At 41.7% G+C, this 24,111-nt stretch overlaps 1 protein-coding gene across 6 annotated transcripts in view; it reads right to left on the bottom strand.

The window, feature by feature from the left end:
- Window positions 1-18,542, bottom strand: part of RBM39 (RNA binding motif protein 39) — a 47,615-nt gene extending 29,073 nt beyond the window's left edge. For 3 of the 6 annotated variants that reach the window (XM_037877247.2, XM_037877246.2, XM_037877243.2), the window contains exons 1-3: window positions 18,139-18,457; window positions 9,639-9,702; window positions 7,792-7,841 (exon numbers count right to left, since the gene is read on the bottom strand). In XM_037877247.2, coding sequence (XP_037733175.1) covers window positions 7,792-7,841; window positions 9,639-9,689 — 101 coding nt within the window. In that variant the 5' untranslated portion in view covers window positions 9,690-9,702; window positions 18,139-18,457. Of the gene's footprint in view, window positions 1-7,791; window positions 7,842-8,100; window positions 8,160-9,638; window positions 9,703-18,138 lie in introns of those variants that run through there. The other 3 variants (XM_037877244.2, XM_043527353.1, XM_043527354.1) reach the window with 3 other exon arrangements.
- Between the last annotated feature and the right edge of the window lie 5,569 nt (window positions 18,543-24,111).

The raw sequence follows: 24,111 nt of genomic DNA, 5'->3' as shown, positions 1-24,111 counted from the left end.
CAGAGACCCAAACAAATATAGCTGGACCGAAAGGAGACGAACAATAAGTCTGTCACACAATTCGATCCTTTCCATGTGTTTGGCTGCCCCTTCCACCCAAAAAAACCCAAAACTTAGGAGGCACCAGGAGCTGAAGACTGTCCTACTGTCTCCACAACAAACAGAACACTTCACAAAGCGATCACTCTATATCTGACCTATCAGTCCCCATCTTCAGAGGAAACCTGCATGACACTTTCAAAAGACGAGTCTGGGAGGTTAAATTCATAACTTTGCTAGACAATAAAAATCACAGACTGAATACACACACTGGATTTATGGCTTATTACAACCACCTATAACCCACTAACAACCCCCCGCCCCCCCACAATGACTGAAGGGGGATTAATGAGCTGCTTCACATTGAATGGTCCCTTGAAATGTGTTAACTATTGATGCTAAATCAATCTGTCCCACCTTGTGTTTAGCTGTGACACTCTGAGTATGTTTCCCTGGCATGAAAAAGAGCTTGTGTAAACTCCTCTCTCTCACCAACAGAAGTTGGTCCAATAAAAGATATTACCTCACCTACCCTGTCTCTCTAATAACCTGAGAGCGACACAGCTACAACACTGTAAATAAAAGATGTGGCATTTTAAAGGACAGTCAACTTAAAAAAAAAAAAAAAAAAAATCACACTTTTTTCAAGTTTTAGAAAAAACCAGACCAAAGGAAAAGTAAAACAGACTTCTGTAACAAAGAATATTTTTGAAGAGCTTTCTGTTAGGGCTGTCAATTAATCGCAGTTAACTCGAGCGATTAACTCAAAAAACTTAATTGCAATTAATCACAGTTTTAATTGCGCTGTTAAAAAATAGAATACCAATGGAAATTTATTAAATATTTTGGATGGCTTTTTACCTTTTCATATATATTGTATTCTGTATTGTAATTGAAATCAAAGTGTATATTTTTTATTACTAATATTTTCACTGTAAAAATCAAACAAAAGAAATTACATTTGTAAGTTGCACTTTCATGACAGAAATTGCACTACAATACTTGTATGAGGTGAATTGAAAAATGCAGATTTTTTTTTTTTTGGTTACATAACTGCACTCAAAAACAAAACAAAGTCCACTCAGTCCTACTTCTTGTTCAGCCAATGCTAAGACAAACAAGTTTGTTTACATTTACAGGAGATAATACTGCCCTCTTCTTTTTTAGAATGTCAACAGAAAGTGAGAACAGACATTTGAATAGCACTTTTGTACCTGGCATTGCAAGGTATTTAAGTGCCAGATATGCTAACCATTCATATGCTCCTTCATGCTTCGGTCACCATTCCAGAAGACATGCTTCCATGCAGATGACGTTTGTTAAAAAAAATAATGCGTTAATTAAATTTGTGACTGAACTCCTTGAGGGAGAATTGTACGTCCCCTGCTCTGTTTTGTTTGCATTCTGTCATATATTTCACATTATAGCAGTCTTGGATGATGAGCCAGCACATGGTCATTTTAAGAACACTTTCACTGCAGATTTCACAAAAAACCCAGAGAAGGTACCAATGTGAGATTTCTAAAGATAGCTACAGCCTTGACCGAAGGTTTAAGAATCTGAAGTGCCTTCCAAAAATCTATGGGGAACAAGGCGTGGAGCTTGCTTTCAGAAGTCTTAAAAGATTAACACTGAGGTGGAAACTACAAAACCCGAACCACCAAAAAAGAAAATCAACCCTCTGCTGGTGGCATCTGACTCAGATAAAGAAAATAAACATGGATCAGTCCACACTACTTTGGATTGTTTTCGAACAGAATCCATCATCAGCACGGACGCATGTCCTCTGGAAGGGTGGCTGAAGCATGAAGGGACATATGAATCTTTAGTTTATCTGGCAAGTAAATATCTTGTGACGCCGGCTACAACAGTGGCATGAGAACACCTGTTCTCACTTTCAGGTAACATTGTAAATAAGAAGCTGGCAGCATTATCTCCTGCAATGTAAACAAACTTGGTTGTCTGAGAGATAGACTGAACAAGAAATAGGACTGAGCGGACTTATAGGCTCTAAAATTTTAGATTTTATTTTTAATGAAGTTTTTTGTACATTTGTAAGTTCAACTTTCATGATAAAGAGACTGCACTTCAATACTTGTATTAGGACAACTAAAAATACTATTTCTTTTTTGTTTGTTTTTTTACAGTAAAAATACTTGTAATCAAAAATAAATATAAAGTGAGCATGGTACACTTTGTATTCTGTGTTGTAACTGAAATCCATATACTTGAAAATTTAGAAAACATCCAAAAATATTTAAATAAATGGTATTCTATTATTAACAGTGCGATTAATCGCGATTAATTTTTTTAATCACTGACAGCCCTACTTTCTGCGTGAGCATTTCAAAACACTAGTCTGTTTCACTCTTTCCTCTTTTGTGGACCTTTCACTCAGCAAGAAAGGAGAGAAAAGCCATTGGGAGACAGGACAATTATAAAATTAAGACGAGAGATTTCACAGGAAGATCCAACACAAACATTTTTTTAGAAGTGTCTAGGTTTTATTGTATCCTTTTAAAACTACTCTTAAGTTATATCTCAGTCATTACACCCTCCTACAATCCATGCTCTCTAATATCTTCATGAAACCACTGACAACTGGTAAGAGAACACAGCTGAAGTGACAACAATGGCCAGCTCTACATCTCCTTTACATCAGACAAAAAGTAGTCTCCCATCTTTTTCCACACTTTGCCAAAATCAGCAACTGGATGAAGACCAACTGGCGAAAGCTGAACCCAGGCAACACTGAGGTGAGGATGGTAGTCAGAGGGAAGCACTTTGAACAACTCCACTCTTATAACATCCCCCTCTATCACTGGCATCCACCCTCGGATACTTACCTGAACTTGGGTGTCTTACTTCCACTGCTAATGAATGGCTATGTAGCCATCATCCTGACAACAGTCACTTGGATCTATTTACAGCCAGAAAATTGACCACATTCGCACAAAGATTCAACGACTGTGATCCACAGTCATGACTGCTGCAACTATCACCATCCTGGTCAGGTGGTCGGTAATATATCCCTACTGCTATATTCTTATTATTAGAGCATGGAATTACTATCCATAGACATTCAGTGGTATAGTGTGGTTCATTTAAGATTTTTACTTCATTTGATTCTACGCTTTAACATATAGTGCCACTCCCCCAACCAGCACAACCTGTTCTGTCCTTCCAAAATATTTTGTACCCTAGTATTACTATGTCCCATTGATTATCCTCATTCCACCAAGTTTCTGTGATGCTTATTATATCTATACTATCTCTAATGCTTCCTGGACTTCTCTCTCACCACTGTCCTTTCCCCTGGCCCCGCACCCTTAGTACCCACCACAGCACAGGACTCAGAAGAAGGCCAGATTGTTTTTACAAACGTTTATACCATGAACACCGCTCTTTACTAAAGCTCCCCCTCCCCCCCATCTGCTTTCCTTTTCCTCCCTTTGCTACCCCAGCAACAAATCCACCCCAAAACAGAAGGACTCTCTCAATAATGCCAACCAGACAAATCTAATTATCTATAAAATGATTTTGCATAGAAAGAGCCGAAGGCGGAATAGAATAATACCCAGCTCTCAATTACCGCTTTTCATCGGTAGATCTCAAAACACTTCACCAACCAGGTCAGTGAATTAACTTCTATCTTAACTATGGAGCAACAGAGCAACTAACCCCTCTTTTTAATAAACAAAAAAACAAACAAACAAAAACCCCACACACAACCCATGCACCCCCTCCCCCACAACCAGGGAACAGTGAAACTAGCTATATGCAAAATACTGCCAAATGCACCAAGTAAAATGAAAGACAAGAGCAGCTTTAATCTTTAATTTACAGTAATCTTCGGTGTTATAAATAAAATCAGATAGAGGGAAGTGTGATTTTTTTTTTTTTAAGTCGATAGTGTCCTTTTAGTACAAACAACTATCTTGGATTTAATCAAGAAACTTGCCTGCTCATTGCATTCTTTCATGTAATTAGGTGAAACTTGCTGTTTCTTTCTGTTTTAACAGAAATGCTACAGGCTCAATAGAAGGGTCATCAACCATAATGGTCTATTTTAAATTAATCAAATTGGGTGAAAAATTGTTGTAGAACCGTTACTCAGAAGTGCTTTGGGGACCAAAAAGAAAACCTCGGAGGAGCAAAACCCACAGAAGAGGAATTTTCTCAAATAGCATATAGCAGCAGGATCAAAAGTGCAGACATGAAGCATGAATAAGAAATGAGAGATGCTGCAAAGTACGGACAGCTCGTCTGCTGCTGGTCAGAAGCAGTCATCAACCACTGCAACAGAACTGCTGACCATTAGCAACACATCCAAATGTATGAAATGACAAATTGTCTCTCAACTGTTTCATCCTCTCCACCATCTTATTTACCTACATTTTCTGGCTCCTCAACATATTACTCTGACTTAGACAGAATCCCTATGAAACAATAATACATTTTCCTGTTTAATTTTCAAGCTAAAAATAATGCAATTAGGAAGCTTCCTCTCCATCCCCCCAAATGAAAATGCTACTACTCAAGGAATAGTACCGAACACTGAGTGGCCATGCATCCATCACTTCCACCCTCTCAAATACACTGCCTCACATTAGGCATTTTTTTGAGTACATATGATCAAGCAGAATCTTCAACTAAAAAAATATGGCCATCATTCCTAGTAGCTACTGCAATGTTTCACTCTCAACAGCGGCTGTTAAAGAGTTCAGAGCTTATTTCCAATGCTCTCAATAGGGAAACTCCTTCACAAGTGTGTAGAGCATGGCACAGAGCAAGAACACTGGGGAAGTATATGTTTCTGCACTTCAGAAAAAACCTTCCATTTAGCATTAGTCACTTTACTTCTCTGTACTGATGTTTCCCATCCCATCTTTTGACAATCTTATCTATTTAGAATGACTAAGCTCTTATTAGGCAGGGATGTCTTACTATGAATTTGGCCAAGGCATAATGCAATGAGGCCCCGCTCTAGGTAAGGGCCTCTTGGCACTACCATAATACAAAGAAGCTGCACATTCCATCACCGTCCAGCTACTGCTGAGGCAATAATTAAAGCAATACCTCTGTTAGAAAAGTGAGGAATTGGTTTCATTAATCCAAAAAAACAAAAGACCACAGGCTTGGTCATTCAGAATCTCATCGAGAGCAGAAAAACTTAACACTATTTTCCAATTTTTTTTTAAACTTATCACTTAAGCTAATACCCAAAATTGTTACAACTAAGAACAGACTAAAAAAACGTTTCCATATACTTCATGCATTTAACAATATGGCAGTATAAACACTGTTCTGGTAGAACCATCCACAGATACAAAATTTGTATCTGCACCAGATCCGTGATTGGCAAACATGGCCCATGGATGTGGATATCCAGAGGATATCTACAGATTTGCCAGGCTCTAATAGTTGGGTTTGTTTTTTGCAGTAGTGCCTATATCCATGTGGCACTTTCCAGACAGAGAAGGCATGATTTCAGTTCTGAGAAAATTAGTCTACCCCCATCAGCGATTTTATTCTATTGTCCAGGAGTCTCTCACGCTGCAACAAGAAACAGAAACGTCCTAAGACAGAAAAACCTGACAGTAATACTCACAAAACAGACAGAGGACCTCAGGGACAAGTTTTGTACCTGAAGTTGTTTAAAAATTGATTAGATTGAGTTGAGTGTCCCTTTATTTCTCTAGTGTGAAAGAGGGATGGACAAGTTGCTGTTGTGCTATCTTACGTACAAAATGAGCTTTAAGAAGTCTTCTTACTCTTTGTCCAGTGAGGCAACGTTGGTCAAGAAAAACTGTGGCCTCAGATCACACATTCACTCACACCTGTGATTTTAACAGTTAGTGGCAGCAGATGGTGGGTAGATCAGACAAACATGTTCCACCTACTGCTCCATCAGTTGGCAAAGCTCCATGCATGTCAAATCCTTAGCTCCATGGTATATTAATACTGTTAGGCTTCCAAAGGACTGTTACACTTGTCGACACCAAACATGTGAACCATTGAGCAATGTGTTATATTTGCAGGTAGCCTTCAGTAAGTATAGGAAGCATTTTGTTCACAGAATGGCACCTAGCTTACAAGGAAGTCATTACTGTAGTGTTGGCCCAAGCTCCAGACAGAGACAGTGAAGGCTTGTTCATCTGGAAGTTGGATATTCAATCACTGTAAAGGACTACTGGCCTAAACTTGCTCTAGCCTGGTCACAAGTCAGAATTAATAAGACTCCTCAGTTATCAGTATCCTTCTGATTGTGCAGTGTGTTGTACTGGGGCAGGCTCTTAAGAGTCCCCTCTTATTTCTCTACCTTATCTCAGTCTTCAGCATGAAGGGACTTGGACTCAAACCAGACACATCTAGTTGAGAAATGCCCATACCAGCTGGGGATTCAGGTCTGGCTTTACAAAGCCCCAAAATACTATTCACTGTCAACACAGGCTATATGGAACCCCTTAAAGTGCGGTTTAGTCAGAAGAGCATCTATATAAAAATGGCACTTTGACTCAGCCACAGCAATTATGGGACAGCAAGCTGGAGACTGTTCTAGCTCACACAATTGTTAAATTTCTAATGCAGGGCCACCTTCTGCTGTTACACAGGTAGCCGAATTTAACCCAATGTATACTTTAGCAATAAAGATATGCAATACAAAAAAAAAAAAAATAACTTTCAGATCCCAGACTGAGTTGGAGTCAGAAAATCTTTTTACTTGTGACCTATGCACATTTGACCTTAGAGTCTGACACACAAACCTGGAACCCAATTAAGCCTTTTTTTAAAAGAAATATTTAAATGTGTCCTAATTTCTCTTCAGAACAGAGCCAAACTTCAGTTTTCTCCTACAGCAAATATCAAATATTTTAATCAAAATGTGTTTGTAATTTAAGTAATCTTATTTTACATATTTGAATTTTTAAGTGTTTTCTGTTCAACTCCAGATGCTTGAGACTGTTTTGTAAGGAAATCTTTCCTTGGGTTTCTCTCATTGCAGAGAGCATGGTCCTTGCCTATACAGGTCAATAGTAACTGGTTCAAAAAAAGAAAAAAAAAGCACAGTATCAATCAGGATACTGACCAGGTGGACATTATAAAACAAAACACATTGCTAAGTCTATCCTGGAGGAGATAAATACAATTAATTCTCTCTACATTTGTTATACTTTGTACAAGTTTGGGAGAAGAGAGAAGATTCATTCAAACAACAGCTTTTTACACACAATTCTAATTCAAGGAATTAAGTGTTGAAAGGAGTAAAAACTGTATTAGCCTGATACTGGCCAACACAAGCGACCACATTTCTATGAGCTTTCCCAGTTAGAACTTGAGGCCACTGAATTTCTCTGAACCACAAGTCCTTCAAATTCACATAATTAGTGCACAAATGTAATTACAATTATTTCAAAAATTAACCCAAAATATATGAAACTCACGGATAGCATAAAATGTTATGGGGACAGCGTCATTCTCTTTAAGCCCTCAAAACTGTTCTAGTTTAGTAGGGGCTGTAATCTGGATACTTTTTTTTTTTTTAAAGCACACTATTAATTGAAAATTTATACCACCGATATCAACTGTGTAAGAAGTACTCATATTTGTTTGGAATGCCATAAACAGCAAAAGACAAACGGAAGGATTTCCATTTTATTTTCTTGGACAGCACTACATACATTAAAAAGTAAAAACAAAGAATACTTGACACAGTTCCCTAAAAGTGTCAATATACAGATAAACACTTACTTCTTGCTGCGCTCTTCATGGCCATTGGCACTGCTCAATTTGTTCTCATCCTAAGCAGGGTTGATAGAAGAACATCGTGAGGACGAAGTGGTAACATTTCAAGTGGTCAAAGGGTAATGGGAATAGGAATAAGAAAATACAAAACAAAAATTTTAATACTAAATTACGTGTTTAAAGTTTAATATGGAAAGCTATAAAAATTTAAGTAGGCATGTTTAACCACTTTGCTGTTTACATTTAAGACATACAATTATAAAATACAATAATTACAGTTTTTAAAAATATATTAAATTGTAGATACTTCCTTACATGATTTAGATAGTAAATTATCCTGTAGATTTCAGCACTCAAGTGGTTAAATGTTATTTCTATAAAATGTAAGAGGAAGTTTCAGGTTTAAGCATTTTTCATGTGCTATGATCCCTTTGATCAGTACCAAGGCTATATCTCTGCCTAAGCCCCAAGTGGCCATGCTAGCAGCCAGCCACTATCGATTTCTTGTGACCGATGCCATTCCTGAGATCTTCGCTCATTTTCGTTGGAGGGTTGTAAGAGCTTGATGCCACCTCTGTCACACATCTCGCCCTGAAGCAAACAGGGATTCACACTGCTTTAGTAACGTCGACTCCCAAGAAAGTCATCAAAAATCCACCAGTCCAGCCTAAACATTCCCTATTTCCATACCTGTTTACATGGAAAATATCCATGTTAAACTAGGACACAAGAATCTTAACATTACAAATTATGACTCTCTCCAAGATTTTACGTAACTGCTAAATATTACATAAAACTAAATATACAGTGTTTAAAGCTTACAAATGCTCATCCGAAACTGATACCACATGGTTGTGCTAAACAGTCCAAAATAAACTAACAGTAGCTGTTATATTTATTCTATAGTTTAATCATTCCAGCTACACCATGAGTACAACTGCTAAATTATTTCAAGTTTATACACATTTCTTGTGAAACCAGTGCTAATGCATGCATAATGTTAACACTTTCACCACCAATTGGTGAAAAAACGAAAAAAAGACAGTATACATTTGCTGTCTGTTAAGGAGACTAAGTACATCACTATTCTAGTCATTGAGACGTTTTAACAGAATTTTGTGTCAAAATTTGTATTTCCTTATTGAACAACTAAAACAGAAGAGTACAACAGCTATTTTTAGAATGACACTGCAGACTGTGATACTGTCTTTTACTTGCTAAGAATGTATCTATTCAGGGATCCAAGAATTTTGGAAAGTTCTTTCACTCAGCAATTCATTTCCATCTGCCCTGTTAAACGATTAACCATCACCAGTCTTCTATGTTAAAAATAATGGTCAGACGCCTCTTGCACTGAGTAGACTATTTAAAGATTTACTTGCCACGGACTGGTGAAAAGGTTATTCTTGGAACCCTGCTATTTTCCCAAACACTGCATTCACCTTGTTGCTATACCAAACTGGAGCTGGCAATTTTAGGCGAGTAATTGTTTTTTTTGTTTGTTTGTTTTTTTACCTAGGGGACCACGGTACAGCGATACGTCACTCAATTACTACCTTATGATTGACAGTTCACACTGGAATCAAAGGTGAATTCATGGGAGTAGAGGTGAGATATCGTTAGGCAAGTCTACAAAGAGAGATAGATGGGCATTTATTCATCACGCTGAAGTGAAACTACTGCACAATATAATTACATTAACAGTATATATTTATTTGCAAGTTACATGTAATGCATCTCCAATAAGATAAATCATGAGGGCTCCAGGGATGTTAGTTTACAGTTCAGCAGTAGTTTCATGAATAAGGCTAAATTAAGGTAAGTACAAGACCTCACTGGCACATTTTTCTCACCTTCTTGTAAGGAGCCTCAAGCATTGCTTCAATATCAATATCGTCAGCCATTTTTTCAAGACACCTGAAAGGAAAAGCAAAATTCATTAGATAGGAAAAGAGCCCATAAACTACATCAATTAATAGCTCCCAAGGCACTTGTACTTTTGGTGACAAGGCCAATGTTGGGATGACCCCAAATTCACAAAATGATTTTTAGTTACAATGCATGCTATAGGCTTGGCAAGCTGGTCAACTGACCATCCTCAAATACTGTTAAATATTCCATCAAGAATGCCCTGAGGCCTACCTTTTTGACTGCATCATGATGTTTGTTATCAGTTAGCAAGCCTATATAAATGTCTTTAATCAATCACTTTACTATACGCTAATGCCACATATTGGGAAAAAGGTGAACTAACTGAAAGCTGAGTATCTTGATTGGCTTGAATCTTCTAGAACAAACATTGTGCGCATGTATGAATGAGTATCTTTATTTGTATGCAAGGCCATCACTGCATACGGCAGTTTACAAACACAAGTTAAAAAAATACTGTCCCTGCCCTGAAGAGCTAAACTGACTAGACAAATACAGAAATTAATCAAAAGGAAAAAAAGCGGGAGAAGGGTTCACAATAATTAAACTACCTCTCCAAACAAAGAGAAAAGATGTACTGCCATTAAGCTGCCTACCTAACGTAAGTGCATTTAAAATTTTTCTTTTATAATTCCCATACCGGGTGGATAAAAATCAATTTTTTTTTCATCAGTTTTTGATTTTAATCGGATTTTTTTGATAAAATGCTTTAAGGAAAAAACCTATCTAATGTTAAAGTGGGTTCTTGGGGAAAAATTCCCTAAAGGAGGACAGAGCTGTGATTAGGGACCTCTGGACTTCTAAGAGCTAAGCAGATCAAAGCAAGCATATGAAAGCAGCTAAGCTTTGATCAAAGCATGCATATCTATCACACTGAGATTTAATCTTCAAGACTCCTTATAAGAAATGGAAAGGGAGATGGATTTTTTTTTTTTGCTGTTTTTAAAATTAAACAGGCAGCTAGTATTGTTTTTAAAATTATGAAGAACAAGTTTAAGCTTTGTTGTAACGTGCGTTGTTTGCCTGGACTGCTCAAGACCCGACTACTTGTGTAGGAGGAACTCTTTGAGTTGGCTTCTTAAATACCTTCATGCTGTTTCACATCTGATACTCCTTGATGAAACATAGGAGCCTTGTCTTATAACAGGCTTATTCAAAGTGATACAAGCTACGAAAGTGAGATCTCGGAAGAGTGTTGCCATTTTCATAATGTAATAAAAATACTGTAATGATAAATAAAAATTAATAATAGTGTGTAATAAGCATGTCAAAAACAATTTCTATTTCCAAGATCACGGCTTTTATAATTTATCCTCATGTAAAGGAGAAAACCCCTGGAAATATTCATTTTTAGGAAGGGGTTCGCGAGACACGACATTTTAGTGAAAGGGGTTCACAGGTTAAGGTTTGGGAACCACTGATTTAGGTTAATCTTTCTATATACCCAATGGGACTCAGTGCTCAGTCTAGAAGATACCATCAGAGATTAGTTTTGCAATTCTCAAACTGTGGATTTGTGTCTCCAGAGATAACATGCTTGTTAACAGCAAAAATGTTTTTAAATAAATAAATATACAGAGGTGAGAAACAGACCTCAACCCTATTGTTCCTCCACAAATTTTTGTACACAGAGTCAATCCCCTATCTCTCTCTAAAAGTGCAAAATTTCAAAAAGTTCAATGAATAGAAGATTATTGGGGGCGGAATAGATCTGGACAAGGAGAAGTCGTCTGGAGATCAATGTGAGAACGGAGGGACAGGTAGCAGAAACAAAATTGAAACTGTGAGCAGCATATTCCAGAAGTCTTGAGGTCTTTCAGAGTGTAGCCATCATTGATTTGAGATCTACCATACCATTCTCTCATTAGAAGGGAAAATCTATAATGGCAGCAGGCCATAAAAGAGACCCAGTTTGGGAATATTTTAATGAAGTTCCTCTACTTGGGGGTAAGACAGGCATGTGCGCAAAATGCAAACAGTGCAAAAAAGAAATACAAGGCCTGGTTGCCTGAATGAAACATCATGAGAAGTGTTCCTTCTCAGGAGGAAGCTGTGTTGAAGATGATGAAAGGAACGTATCTGAACATGCAGGATCTTCAGGTTGGTAAACTTTTTTATTTCATACTTCTTTCTTAAGGACTGCCTGTCTTCCCTCTAGACTATTCTTGAATTCTCATGTTTGAGTAAAAAATATACACCTCTACCCCGATATAACACGAATTCGGATATAACGCAGTAAAGCAGCGCTCCGGGGAGGCAGGGCGGCGAACTCCGGTGGATCAAAGCAAGTTCGATATAACACGGTTTCACCTGTAACGCGGTAAGATTTTTTGGCTCCCGAGGACAGCGTTATATCAGGGTAGAGGTGTAGCTGTTACTCTATGGTACTATCATTTTAGATGCAGTTGTGATAAAAAAAATAAATAGTTGAAATAGGCAGATCTTCCTTTTACAATTTCACCTTTAAAGTAGCACTGACACTCAGTGCATGCAATGACTAATAATAAATGAGCAGTATGGCAATAATAATTAAATAACTGCATTGACTTATTTTGTTTAGGAGAATCCATCCTCAACATACAGGATTCTGAAGACTATCCACCTTCAAGATCACCATCATTTTGAATAGTTTCAGAGTTATCTGCCAATGATAGTCTTTCAGTCACATCATGTATGTCACATAGCCACAGTATATCACCTATAGCAAAAAGAAAAAAAATCTCCATCATCCAGAAACAACCAGAGATAAATTTGTGATAAGAACCAGCAGATTACAAAAAGGTAATTGATGAAAAAAATTGCCCAGTTGATGCAATGAACTCTCCTTTCCGTATGACTGAGAACCCACACTTCATTAATATGGTTCAGTCATTAAGACCAAGATACAGTCCACCTAAGAGAGCAGCTGTCGCGGGCAAATTGCTGGATAACGTGTATGAAAGATAAACTAAACTGTGTGCAAAAGGTCTACATGGTGAAATTGTTAACCTGAGTCTTGATGGGTGGAGCAAGGGCCACAATGCTCCTGTTGTATGTGCCTGTGTGACAACAGAAGAAGGGAATATCTTCCTTACAGAAAAAATTGATACACCAGGAAATGCACACACAGCAGAATACTTACAAGAAGTAGCAGTAAAAGCTATAACAAACGGTGAAAAAAATCTCAAACGTCTAGAACACCGCTTGGTCACAGACAATGCTGCAAATGTATCCAAGATGAGAAGAAATTTAGAAGAGAGTCCCAAGCTAATAACATACCGTTTCAGTGATCATTTGATGCACCTTCTAGCCAAAGACTTCAGTGTTCCAGAAATAAAGGGTAATGTTGTTGAACTTGCAAGATACTTCCGTAATCACCACTTTGCAGCAGCTGCTCTGAAAAAAGTGGGAGGAACCAAGCTAACACTCCCACAAGGCGTGCGATGGAACTCAGTAGTGGACTGTTCTGAGCACTGTATCAAGAACTGGCCTAATCTGATGACAGTTTGTGAACAAAATCATGAAAAAATAGATGGCACTGTCACAGCCAAAGTTCTCAACGTTGGGCTTAAGAGAAACGCTGAACACATGCTGAGTACCCTGAAGCCTATTTCCGTAGCCTTGAACAAAATGCAGGGAAATAGCTGTTTTATTGCTGACACTGTTGAAATTAGGACGGAACTGAGTGAGATCTTAAAAAGAGAAATATGCAATGACAGAGTTCAATTACAAGCATTAAAAAAACAAATGGGACAAGCACTATCTCCTACTCACACAGCATGGCAAGAAAATCCTCCAAATATTAATGATTAACCTGTTGAACTGGAGATAGTTCACCTCCCAGTGACTTAATAAATACCTACTTCAATTACCTTTGGTAAATGAAATAACCAATCATTCATTTTCTGATATAGCTGTAAAACTAATCTGAAAAGTTTTCAAAATAAATCACTTAAAAAAATGTATAGTGTGTATTTTCCAAAAATGAAACCTACATCTATCTCTGAGTTGTGAAGAATATGTATTAAGGTTATAACAACTAACAAGAATGCACTTTTATGTAGAAATCCATGATTAAATCGAGTCTTCCTGTCTAGTAAATCCACCCTGTTGCTATATGTTTGTTTCCTGTTTAATTTCATTTTATTTTGTAATTGTTTACTCTTGTCCACATTTAAATGTGAAGCTAACATTGCTAAAAAAAAGTAGCAATGATTACTTCCTTTTTTAAGAACTTCGTTTCATTGTTTCACATTTTCTGAGTTAAAATAATAATTAAATAACCCGTTTCTTGTAATTAGGCATATGTATCTAAGGCTAAGCCTACTGGAAACCATAGTCTTACTCACTACAGTTCCAATAAGTTAGCGCTCTAAAATATTTGACCAATTATTTTTTGGATCAGTCAACTGACCAACTGTACATACTAATAAGGACCTTGTTAAAATGATACTGAGTGAGAAACATCATATGGAGAAGAATCAGGAAGGAGTTTGCAGTGGGAATGTAACCTGCACACTGACAGTACAGAATGCGATATAAACACCAGCTAAGTCATGGTTATGAATGGAAGATGAAGTTCAAAGAAAAGAACTATGTGCCACCTGCTTCTTTATGAAAACGAATGTCAGAAAGGTTCTCCCTATACCCAAATATGCTTATTTATTAGAAATTCAGGTCCTGCACCAAACTGAAGAACCAGTAGGGTTTGACACCACAGTTACCAAAAGAAGCAAGACCTAAGCAACAGAGAAGGGACATGTATGCAAACTACTTAAAACTTGGATTTTTGCAAATGTCCAAGTTTCATAGATTTCAAGGCCAGAAAGTGCCATTATGATAATGTCTCACCTCCTGTGTAGCACAGGCCAGCGAATTTGTCCATGTGTTTCCTGCATCAAGCCAATAACCTGCAGATGAACTAGAGCTTCTCTTTGATCCCTTAGCTCCCCATACTTTCTCCCCAGGTAGGTACTTTTAGACTGACCAAGTTGTCTCTTAAAACTTGCTCTTCTACAAGCTAAAATAAATTGAATTCCTTAAGTTACTCACTGCAAGGCAAGTGTTCCAGTCCTCATACTTCTTTTCTTCCCTGAAGCCTCCTCAATTTTTCCCAATATCCTTTTTGAAGTGAGGATATCAGAATTGGACACCGTATACCAATTGCAGTCTCATCATATACAGAAGTAAAGTTACCTCCCCATTCCTATGCCATATTCTCCTGTTTGTACATCCAAGGATAGCATTAGCTCCTATCCACAGCATTTCATTAACAGCTCATGTTCAGTTGGTTATCCACCATGATTCCCTATATCTTTTTCATGTAAATACTTTCCAGAATACAGTCCCCCATCCTGTAAATATGGCCTATATGTTTTTTCTAAACATATATGCTTTTGCATTTACCAGTATTAAAATAAATTTGTTTATATCCAACTTCCCAAGAGATTCAAATCCCTCAATGTTACCTATCCTTATTACCACTTCACCAATCTTTGGTATTATCTGCAAAGTTTATCAGCAATGATTTCATATTTTCAACCAGTTCACTGACACGGAAATTGACTAGCATTGGGACAAGAACAGATTCTCGTGGGACCCCATTAGAAACACTTCCTTTCAATGATTCCCATTGAAATGTGCACAAGGGTGATCCAGTGGATAGTGTATTTAGATTTTCAGAAAGGGACGGTCCTCTCATGGTTGGCTGAATTGGTTAAAAGACAGAAAGCAAAGGATAGGAATAAATGGTCATCTTTCAGAATGAAGAGAGGTAAACAGTGGTGTCCCCCAGGAGACCTGGCCTGTTCAACATATTCATAAATGATGTGGAAAAATGGTAGGTGGCAAAATTTGCAGACAATTACTCAAGACAGGTAAGTCTAAAGCTGACAGCGAAGATTTACAAAGGGATCTCACCAAACTGGATGACTGGGCAACAAAACAGATGAAATTCAGTGGTGACAAACACAAAGTAATGCACACTGGAAAGCAATCCCAGCTATACATACAAAATGATGGCGTCTAAATTAGCAGTTACCACTCAAGAAAGCGATCTTGGAGTCATTGTGGCTAATTCTCTGAAAAGGTGTGCTCAGTGTGCAGCGGGAGTCAAAAAAAGTAACAGAAAAGGAAAGGGATAGATAAGACAGAAAATATCACAATGCCTGTATATAAATCTATGGTTCCCCCACATCTGGAATATGAGTGCAAATCTGGTCGCCCCATCTCAAAAAAAGATATATTGGAATTGGAAAAGGTACAGAGAAGGGCAAAAAAAAATGATTAAGGGTATGGAATAGCTTCCATATGAGGAAAGATGAAAGAGACTGGGACTGTTCAGCATGTAAAAGAGACGATTAAGGGAGGGGGATATGATAGAGGTCTATAAAATCTGGACTGGTGTGGAGAAAGTGAATAAGGAAATGTTATTTACTCCCTCTCATAACACAAGAACTAGTGGTCACCCAATGAAATTAACAGACAACAGCTTTAAAACAGAAGGAAGTACTTCACACAACACATGGTTAACCTGTGGAACTCTTTGCCAGGGGATGTTGTGAAGGCCAAAACTATAACAGGGTTCAAAAAAGAACTAGGTAAGTTCCTAGAGGATAGGTCCATCAATGACTATTAAGCCAGGATAGGCAGGGATGCAACACCATGATCTGAGTGTCCCTAGCCTCTGTTCGCTAGAAGCTGGGTGCGGATGACAGGGGAGGGATCACTTGATGATTGCCTGTTCTGCTCATTCCCTCTGAAGAACCTGGCGTTCGCGAAAGTCAGAAGACATGATACTAGGCTAGATGGATCATTGGTGGGGAACAGTTTCATAGACCTGAGGAAGAGCTCGGAGTAAACTCAAAAGCTTGTCTCTCTCACCAACAGGAGTTGGCCCAATAAAAGATATTACTTAACCCATCTTGTGTCTCTGATATCTTGGGAACAACATGGCTACAATAACACTGCATACAACTATAAAGTACCAAGTCAAACATTACAGAAATTATAGAGTTACCTTTACCAAATTTGTAATCTCATCAAAAATATTTTATTTATTTATTTATTTCACAATACCTATTTTCCATAAACAATGTTGAATGGCACCTATTAATTTAATCCTGGGATAAGAATAGTAAGGACTCAACATTCCCATACTCTTCAATTGCAGAAACTCAAAATGACCTTCTGTAAGTCATCCAACCAGGGGAAGAGTGAAACAAACACTTGTAACCTCGGATATTTCTATACAGAAAAAACCCTGAAGCCTTTTCAGGGCACCCAATCACAAAGCTGCAATGGGTACAAACCCTGCCTATACCTTAAGTATAATCTTTAATTGTAACCTGCCAAATATTTTTTGTATTGTGCTCCTACCCTTTTTTTGCTTCTTCATGATGTACAAAGGAGGCCTACATGATGTTCCCCACCTTCAGTTTTCACCTTAGGAATTTCAGAAATATTAACTCTAGTCTTTTCTAGTTTTGCTGGAAGTCCTCTGGGAGGTCTCTGGGGTGTTTACTGTTGAGCTGTAATATCTTCTCTGAACCGAATTCCCCAAGAAATAAATGTATTTTCTTACATGTTTAGTTAACGTGGTGAGATACTAGTCTAAACAAAACAGTTTGTAGTTTTCACACGTGTTACTATGTCAAGAAAAGCACTAGGGTTGAGTGCAGCGTTTACCTCAAGCTACAAAGGTGTCAAAGCTCCATTTGCCTTGCCTACCTAGGGTTAGCAATATTAGTTAACAATGGATACAAACACACTGTGCGTTCCTGGCCAAGACCAGGCCAAACCTGCTTTTTCCCACCTTGTTGCTACTGCAGTTTAATAGGTGGGAACAAAATACAATCATTTTAGACTGTCCAGCGTCCACTAGCTCAGCCCAGGTTTGGCGCCCATGGCACTCGCTCTCCCGCCGCCCCGCGCTGCCAGCCTAGAGCCGGAATTTATAATCCCAATCGAGCAGAAACAACTTTCCAGAGAGCCCTTCGCGCAGCCTGTCCCCGCGGGGAGGCGCAGAACCCGCAGGCGGTGCCCCGTGCGCTCCCGGCCTCGGCGGCAGCAGCTGCGCCAGGGACGGTCTGGGCCGAGGCCCAGCTTGCCAACTACGCGGCTACGGGAACAAACCGCCAGGGCCCCGGCCAGACCAACAACTGCGGCCTCCCCAGCACCACCTCCAATGGGGCGGGGGGGGGGGGGGAGGGATGACAACCACTGAGGCCCCACATCCCCGGGATTTCAGGCCAGGGCTCTCCCCGGGAAGGCGGGCCCGGCTGGGAAGACAGCCTAGAAGCCTCCCGGAGAAGACTGGGTAAAAGGGCCCGGCCAGGAGGGGAGGCTCTGCCCGCGGCCCCCCACATGCGGCGGCGGGAAGGGCCCTCGGGCCGAACGCGGCCGCGGAACCGGACGGCCATAAGCGGGCGGGGGCCGCGCGATTACCTGCGCTGCTGTGAGTTACGCTTCTTGCTCAGGTGCCCGGGATCCGGCGGCGCTAAGGACGGGGATAGGCCCAGCGGCAGCGAGTCCCTCAGAAAAGGGGAGGGGGGGCTCGGATACTAAAGGCCGCTCCCGGCCAACTCTGGTAGCAGCGGCGACTGCTCCCTGAAATGGCGCCTGCCGCGTCTGGCTGCTTGGGAGCTCCGCGCACTCACACACGGGGCTGCCCAGAGCCCGCTCCACGGGCTCTCGCGAGACTGAGACAAAACAAACAAGGCTGAGCGCGTCCTTGACACACGAATGTCGCGAGACACCACACCCGGAAGCAGCCTTGAACAATCGCGAGAGTAAGGAATAGGCCCCGCCAAAGTGTGCTCGCCTGCCGTAGGCTCAAAGTCTCGCGAGATTGGGGTCTGCAGCAACCGCAATAGAAAGGTCAAAGGTGAAATTTGGATATTTAAACAAGAAGTAGAATTTATTATCGGTCTTCTCTCTTGGGTTGGCGGAGGAGGGTTTTTCAACGCTGGACTGGGCGTGGGGTCCCCCCGAAAGCCCTGGCTGAAGGGAAGGGAGGGGAGGGGCTGGCTATCCCCTCCAGGAGCGCTGTGCTGGGGGGTCCCCACCCTGGTGTCGTGACTGTCGCTCAGTCATGCCCACCTCTCTCTGCCCAGCTCTAATAAAGGCCTTGTTTACACTGGACCTTTTTCTGCCATGGCATTGCCATGTAGGGTTGCCAAGTTTCTAACAGCACAAAACCCAAAGACCCCTGCCCCCTCTTCTCTGAAGCCCCTCACTCACTTTCACCGGACTGGGGCAGGGGTTGGGGGGGGCTAATGGGCTCTGGGCTGGAGGTGTGGGCTCCACGGGGGCCAGAAATGAGGGGTTCAGGGTGCAGGAGAGGGCTGAGTTAGGGGGTTGGGGTGTGGGGGGACAAGGGCTCCCACTGGGGTTGTGGGGCTGGGGATGAAGGGTTTGGGGTGCAGGAGGGGGCTCAGGGCAGGGGCAGGTTTTTGGGGTGGGGTGCAGGCTCTGGGAGGGAGTTTGGGTATGGGAGGGGACTCCAGGTTGGGGCAGGGGGTTGGGGTGTAGGGTCCCGGCAGTGCTTACCATGGCTCCGAGGAAGTGGCTGCCAAGTCCCTGCAGCCTGTAGGGTTCCCGGTCAATGTAAGCTGTGGAGCTGGCACCCAGGCAGAGGCAGTGTGTGGAGCTTCCCTGGCTGTCCATGAGCCTAGGGGCCGCAGGGACCTGGCAGCCACTTTTGGGAGCCGCATGGAGCCAGGGCAGGTAGGGAGCCCGCTGTAGCCCCAGGCCCCAGCTGCGCCACCAACTGGACTTTTAATGACCCAGTCGGCAGTGCTGACCAGACCTGTCAGGACCCCTTTTTGACCGGGAGTTCCAGTCGAAAACCAGACGCCTGGCAACCCAGTGCCACCATAGTGATGTCTCCCAAGCAATGCACACGTGGCTGCTATTGCTAGCAGGACATTGTCTCTCATCATCATCATCAAGGTGTATCGGCAAAAGACGTGTGGCTCTGAGATAGGCATCCCAGTGTCCCCTACGCCAGTAGGGTTGCCAGCCCTCCCGGATTGGCCGGGAGTCTGCCGGAATAAGCCTCGATCTCCCAGTGGCTACTGAAAGCAATCCAGGAGATTTTAATAGGCTGTTAAAAGTTCAGTTAGAGCACAGCGGGGCTAAGGCAGGCTCCCTACCTGCCCTGGCTTCGCACAGCTTCCAGAAGCAACTGGCATGTCCAACTCCTAGGCGCAGGGGCGGCGAGGAGGTCTCCACGTGCCACCGCCGCCTTGAGTGCCGACTCCACAGCTCCCATTGTCCTGAACGGCTGCCTGGCCGCCCCTGAACCTGGGAGCCAGACATGCCAGTCGCTTTCAAGAACCGCCTGAGGTAAGTGCCGCCCAGCCGGAGCCCACACCCCTTCCCAGCCTTGAACCCCCTCCTGCACTCTGAACCCCTTAGCCCCAGCCCAGAGCCCCCTCCTGCACCCCAAACCCCTCCTCCCTGGCCCCAGCCGGAGCCCCCTCCCCCTCCCACACCCCAACTGCCTGCCCCAGCCCTGAGCCTCCTCCCACACTCCGAACCCCTTGGCCTCAGCCCAGAGCCCTCTCCTGCACCCCAAACCCCTCATCCCTGGCTGAACCCCAGAGCCCACACCCTCAGCCGGAGCCCTCACCCCCTTCCACATCCCAACCCCCTGCCCCAACCTGGTTAAAGTGAGTGAGGGTGAGGGAGAGCAAGCAACGGGGGGGGGGGGGGGGGAGGGCAGGTTATGGGGGGCAGAAGGCGGGGCAAGGGTGTTTGGATTTGTGCGATTAGAAAGTTGGCAACCCTGTATGCCAGCCTCTACCTCACTACCTCTTGGAGGATACCAGAGACAGGATCCTATAGTTGCTCCAAATCTTGTACAAAGGAGGTCAAGTAACGTGTCTATGGAAAGGTTGTACTTTGCTGGTTATGATTATGCTGTCTGTATGTCTGTATCATTTTTGTATGTGAAGTTATGAATATTGGCTATATACTTGTATCTCGATGTGTTTGATTCTTAGGAGCATCAGTGAAGCATTTGGTAAGCTTCTTGAGAAAGGACTATTCTGAGTAAGTGCCCAGTCAAGAAACACTTAACTGACAATGGACTTTGGGAGACGCCAATCCACATCTGAGCTTTCCTGCGAATGTTCAAACTAACATGTAAACAATAGCATCAGCCTGCAAAAAGCCGAATCATTCATGGACATGTGACTTGCCCAGGTGGCTACAAACTCCATCTTGTTGCTGTGATTTTGCATAGAAGAACAAAGGGGTTTCTGCCCACGAGAGAGAATATAAAAGGCCCTGGAAGCCTCTCCATTTTGTCTTCAGATGGCTCAAGAAATGGCCTCTCCACCCCAAAGGGATGCCTGAAAGAAACTAGAACAAAGGACTGTAACTACGGGGGTGTGAGTGGTTGCTGGACCTAGGCCATAAAACACAACGTTGGTCCGAAAAGGATTTGGCCCAGACTAGGAAGGAGTCTAGTCTGTGAAAGAAGCTTACTGGAACATCTCTGAGGGTGAGATTTACCTGTATTCAGTTTCCTACTGTATTAGGCTTAGACTTGCGTGTTTTGTTTTATTTTGCTTGGTAACTTACTTTGTTCTGTCTGTTATTACTTGGAACCACTTAAATCCTACTTTTTATACTTTTGCTTATTAATTAACCCACAGTAAGTAATTAATGCCCAGGGGGAGCAAACAGCTGTGATTATCTCTCTATCAGTGTTATAGAGGGTGGACAATTTATGAATTTACCTTGTGTAAGCTTTATACAGAGTAAAACAGATTCATTTGGGGTTTAGGCTCCCAGAAAGACTGAATACTGGGTGCTGGGAAAGTCCTTGTTAACTGAAAAGCCCCTGGGCTAAGTGAATCTTATTTTCTGGGCAGGAGGGCTGTAGTTGGTCTGTGCTGTAGCTGACTGGAGTGTCTAACTCAGCAAGACGAAAGGGGGAAGCCTTCTCTGGCAGGGGGGTTTGTTCTCAGTGGTATCCCAGCACATCTAGTGACAGTCTTGCGGGAGTCTCTGTGACCAAACCTGTCACAGGGGGCACTTCTTCAAACCCAGTGAGTGGTAGGGGAACTGTAAGGATAGTGTAATAAAGACTGAAAAATTTATTACAGGCAATAGTGATCTTAGCAGATATGACTTATGATGGTATCGAAGGTTCACAGACTGCAGCTGCTTAAGAGAGTCTGTGTTCATCCAGAGCTGTATGGTACTGGCCTCTTTGTAGCAACGATCCCCTGAGAGGTCCTTGCAGAATGGAATAAGACGGTACCCTACCCTGGTGGGAGAAACAAGGCTGGTCTGCCTAGAAGTGTCCAGGCAAAGATCAAACAGTATTTGCTTTAAAAGTTCAGTGAAATCCCAGAGGACTGGAAAGCTATGTGGGCCAAGATAAACGCTCTTCTGCACTATTGGCAGAGGGCCCCAGTGACTGCCTATGCAAGCTCACCACACACTGTTTCTGCCTCTTTCCTGAATCTAAACACAGCATGCAAGTAATGTGTTTTGGACTTGAAAGCCTGCATCTAATCAGTTTACGATGCATTTTCTGCAAATGCATGTTTGAATACTCACTGGTCTGTGTGTAGCTTACAGTTAGTGCAAGTGCTTTTTTTCCTATTTGCAGAATTTTGTTTGGTTACAGGGTAGGCATTGCCTGCAAAAGTATGTACTTTCAATGCTTGTTTGCAAAGTATTGGCAAACATGCATTTGGGAATACTTGTTGGCGGCTTTTTCCTATTTTCTTTCTGTTGATTTTGGCTAGTGCTGCCAGTTTGTGCTCTTCAAATAAATAGGCCACTTTTAAACAGAATGTCTTTGTTCACTGTCCATTCACAGTCAGCTGTCATTTTGAAAGGGGAAAGGGCCTTGGAGAATGTAAAATAAAGGCATGCATTAATGGGCATGAAGTTACAACGTACCTTAGTCCCGAATCGCTAATCCATTCACTCTCCAAGTTCAGCTGAGCCTCAAAGAGGTCCTGGCTCTCGAGCAGCCTGACATCATCTATGTCCCTCACCTCAGTCTGCAGGTCCCGGGTGCCTCCTCCAGAGCTTGCAAGTCTGGCCACTGTCACTGGCCAGTTGATGAGGGGATCCCTGCTCAGTTTGGCATCACACTGCACATAAGAGCAGTTCTTGGGGGAAGCACCAGACTTTTTGTTACCCTCCTTTTTTGTCTTCTGTTAAACCTGCCGCAGTTCCTTCCCTTTGCCTGGGTTCGCCCCTCATCCTTGCTGTATCCAGGCTTGTGTCTGCATCTCCTTTGCAATATCAATGTATACATCTTTGTCCCTGCAGGAATTCTACAGCTGTGCCTTCACTGCTCACCTCCCTTCAACCCCCACCTCCCAGCCAAGGAAATCCAGGACATCTCAGCTGGAACTGTGCTTATACAGATACACTTCATGAGGAAACAGGTGTTTCCAGAAAACACTGGGGATTTTAAGTAAGAAGTGAACTTCCAGATGTGAGACTTCTGAGCTGCAGGGCTCAAAAATTTAACCAGAGGTCCCTGCTGCAGTGACAGTTGAATTGTGCGCTTGTTGCTGGAAGACTGTGTTTGCTGGTACAGGTACTTCTGTGTCCATACAGGCATTTTGTCAGCAGCACTATCCTACTAGAGGATTTCGTCACTCAGGGAACTGGTTTAATTTTACAAGTAAATTTTCAGAGTTTTGTCAGCAGGACTCAGTTTTGGGCGTGGATGCATATAAGCTGTGCTGACAGAATTAAAATTTGTAGCTAGTTTTACCTGACCCAGGATACTATGTGAAGTGTTTGGCATATCTTCTGTTAAAGTGGCACTTAATAACAGAGGGGGGGGTGTGTGTGTGTGTGTGATACAATTGATCAGAAAGCCAGGATCACTGTAGTACAAACATTCTGAGCCAAATCAGAGTTTGTAATATATGACCTTGCAGGATCTGTATTTAATGTTCTTACAAACAACATACATTTTAACTTTCAGTGCATGAGTAGTTTCACTAAAAATAGAATTGTGCATACATATGTGTCTTCAAGATTGTGACTATAACTTCTCGTTCTGGATAGGAAGGGCAAAAAACCAAGTCCCCAAGGTTCAGATGTGTCTGATATTTCTGTGAAACAATCATTCCATTGATAGGTTAACCTCTCTTCGATCAAATTTTTATAGTTTTTCATGTTGGCATTATAGACAATTTGCCGAAAGCTGTATACTCTGGACAGTGCTCAGAACATTAGTGAGCTCCGACAATGACATTTTTACAATAATTAAGTGTCTTGTCATATGGGTAAAAAAATGTAAAATTATTTTAAAAAATGAGATAACCAACGTTGTCATTTTACCCATGGCAGGAAGCCACTGAGAAAAATTAAAATCTGGATATTTTCAGAGACCAGGCATATTAAAATGCATTCTAGTTCCTCAATATT

This window comes from Chelonia mydas, chromosome 13 (assembly GCF_015237465.2).
Source record: "Chelonia mydas isolate rCheMyd1 chromosome 13, rCheMyd1.pri.v2, whole genome shotgun sequence".
Lineage (NCBI taxonomy): Eukaryota > Metazoa > Chordata > Testudines > Cheloniidae > Chelonia > Chelonia mydas.
This window is presented reverse-complemented; position numbering and strand designations above follow the sequence as displayed.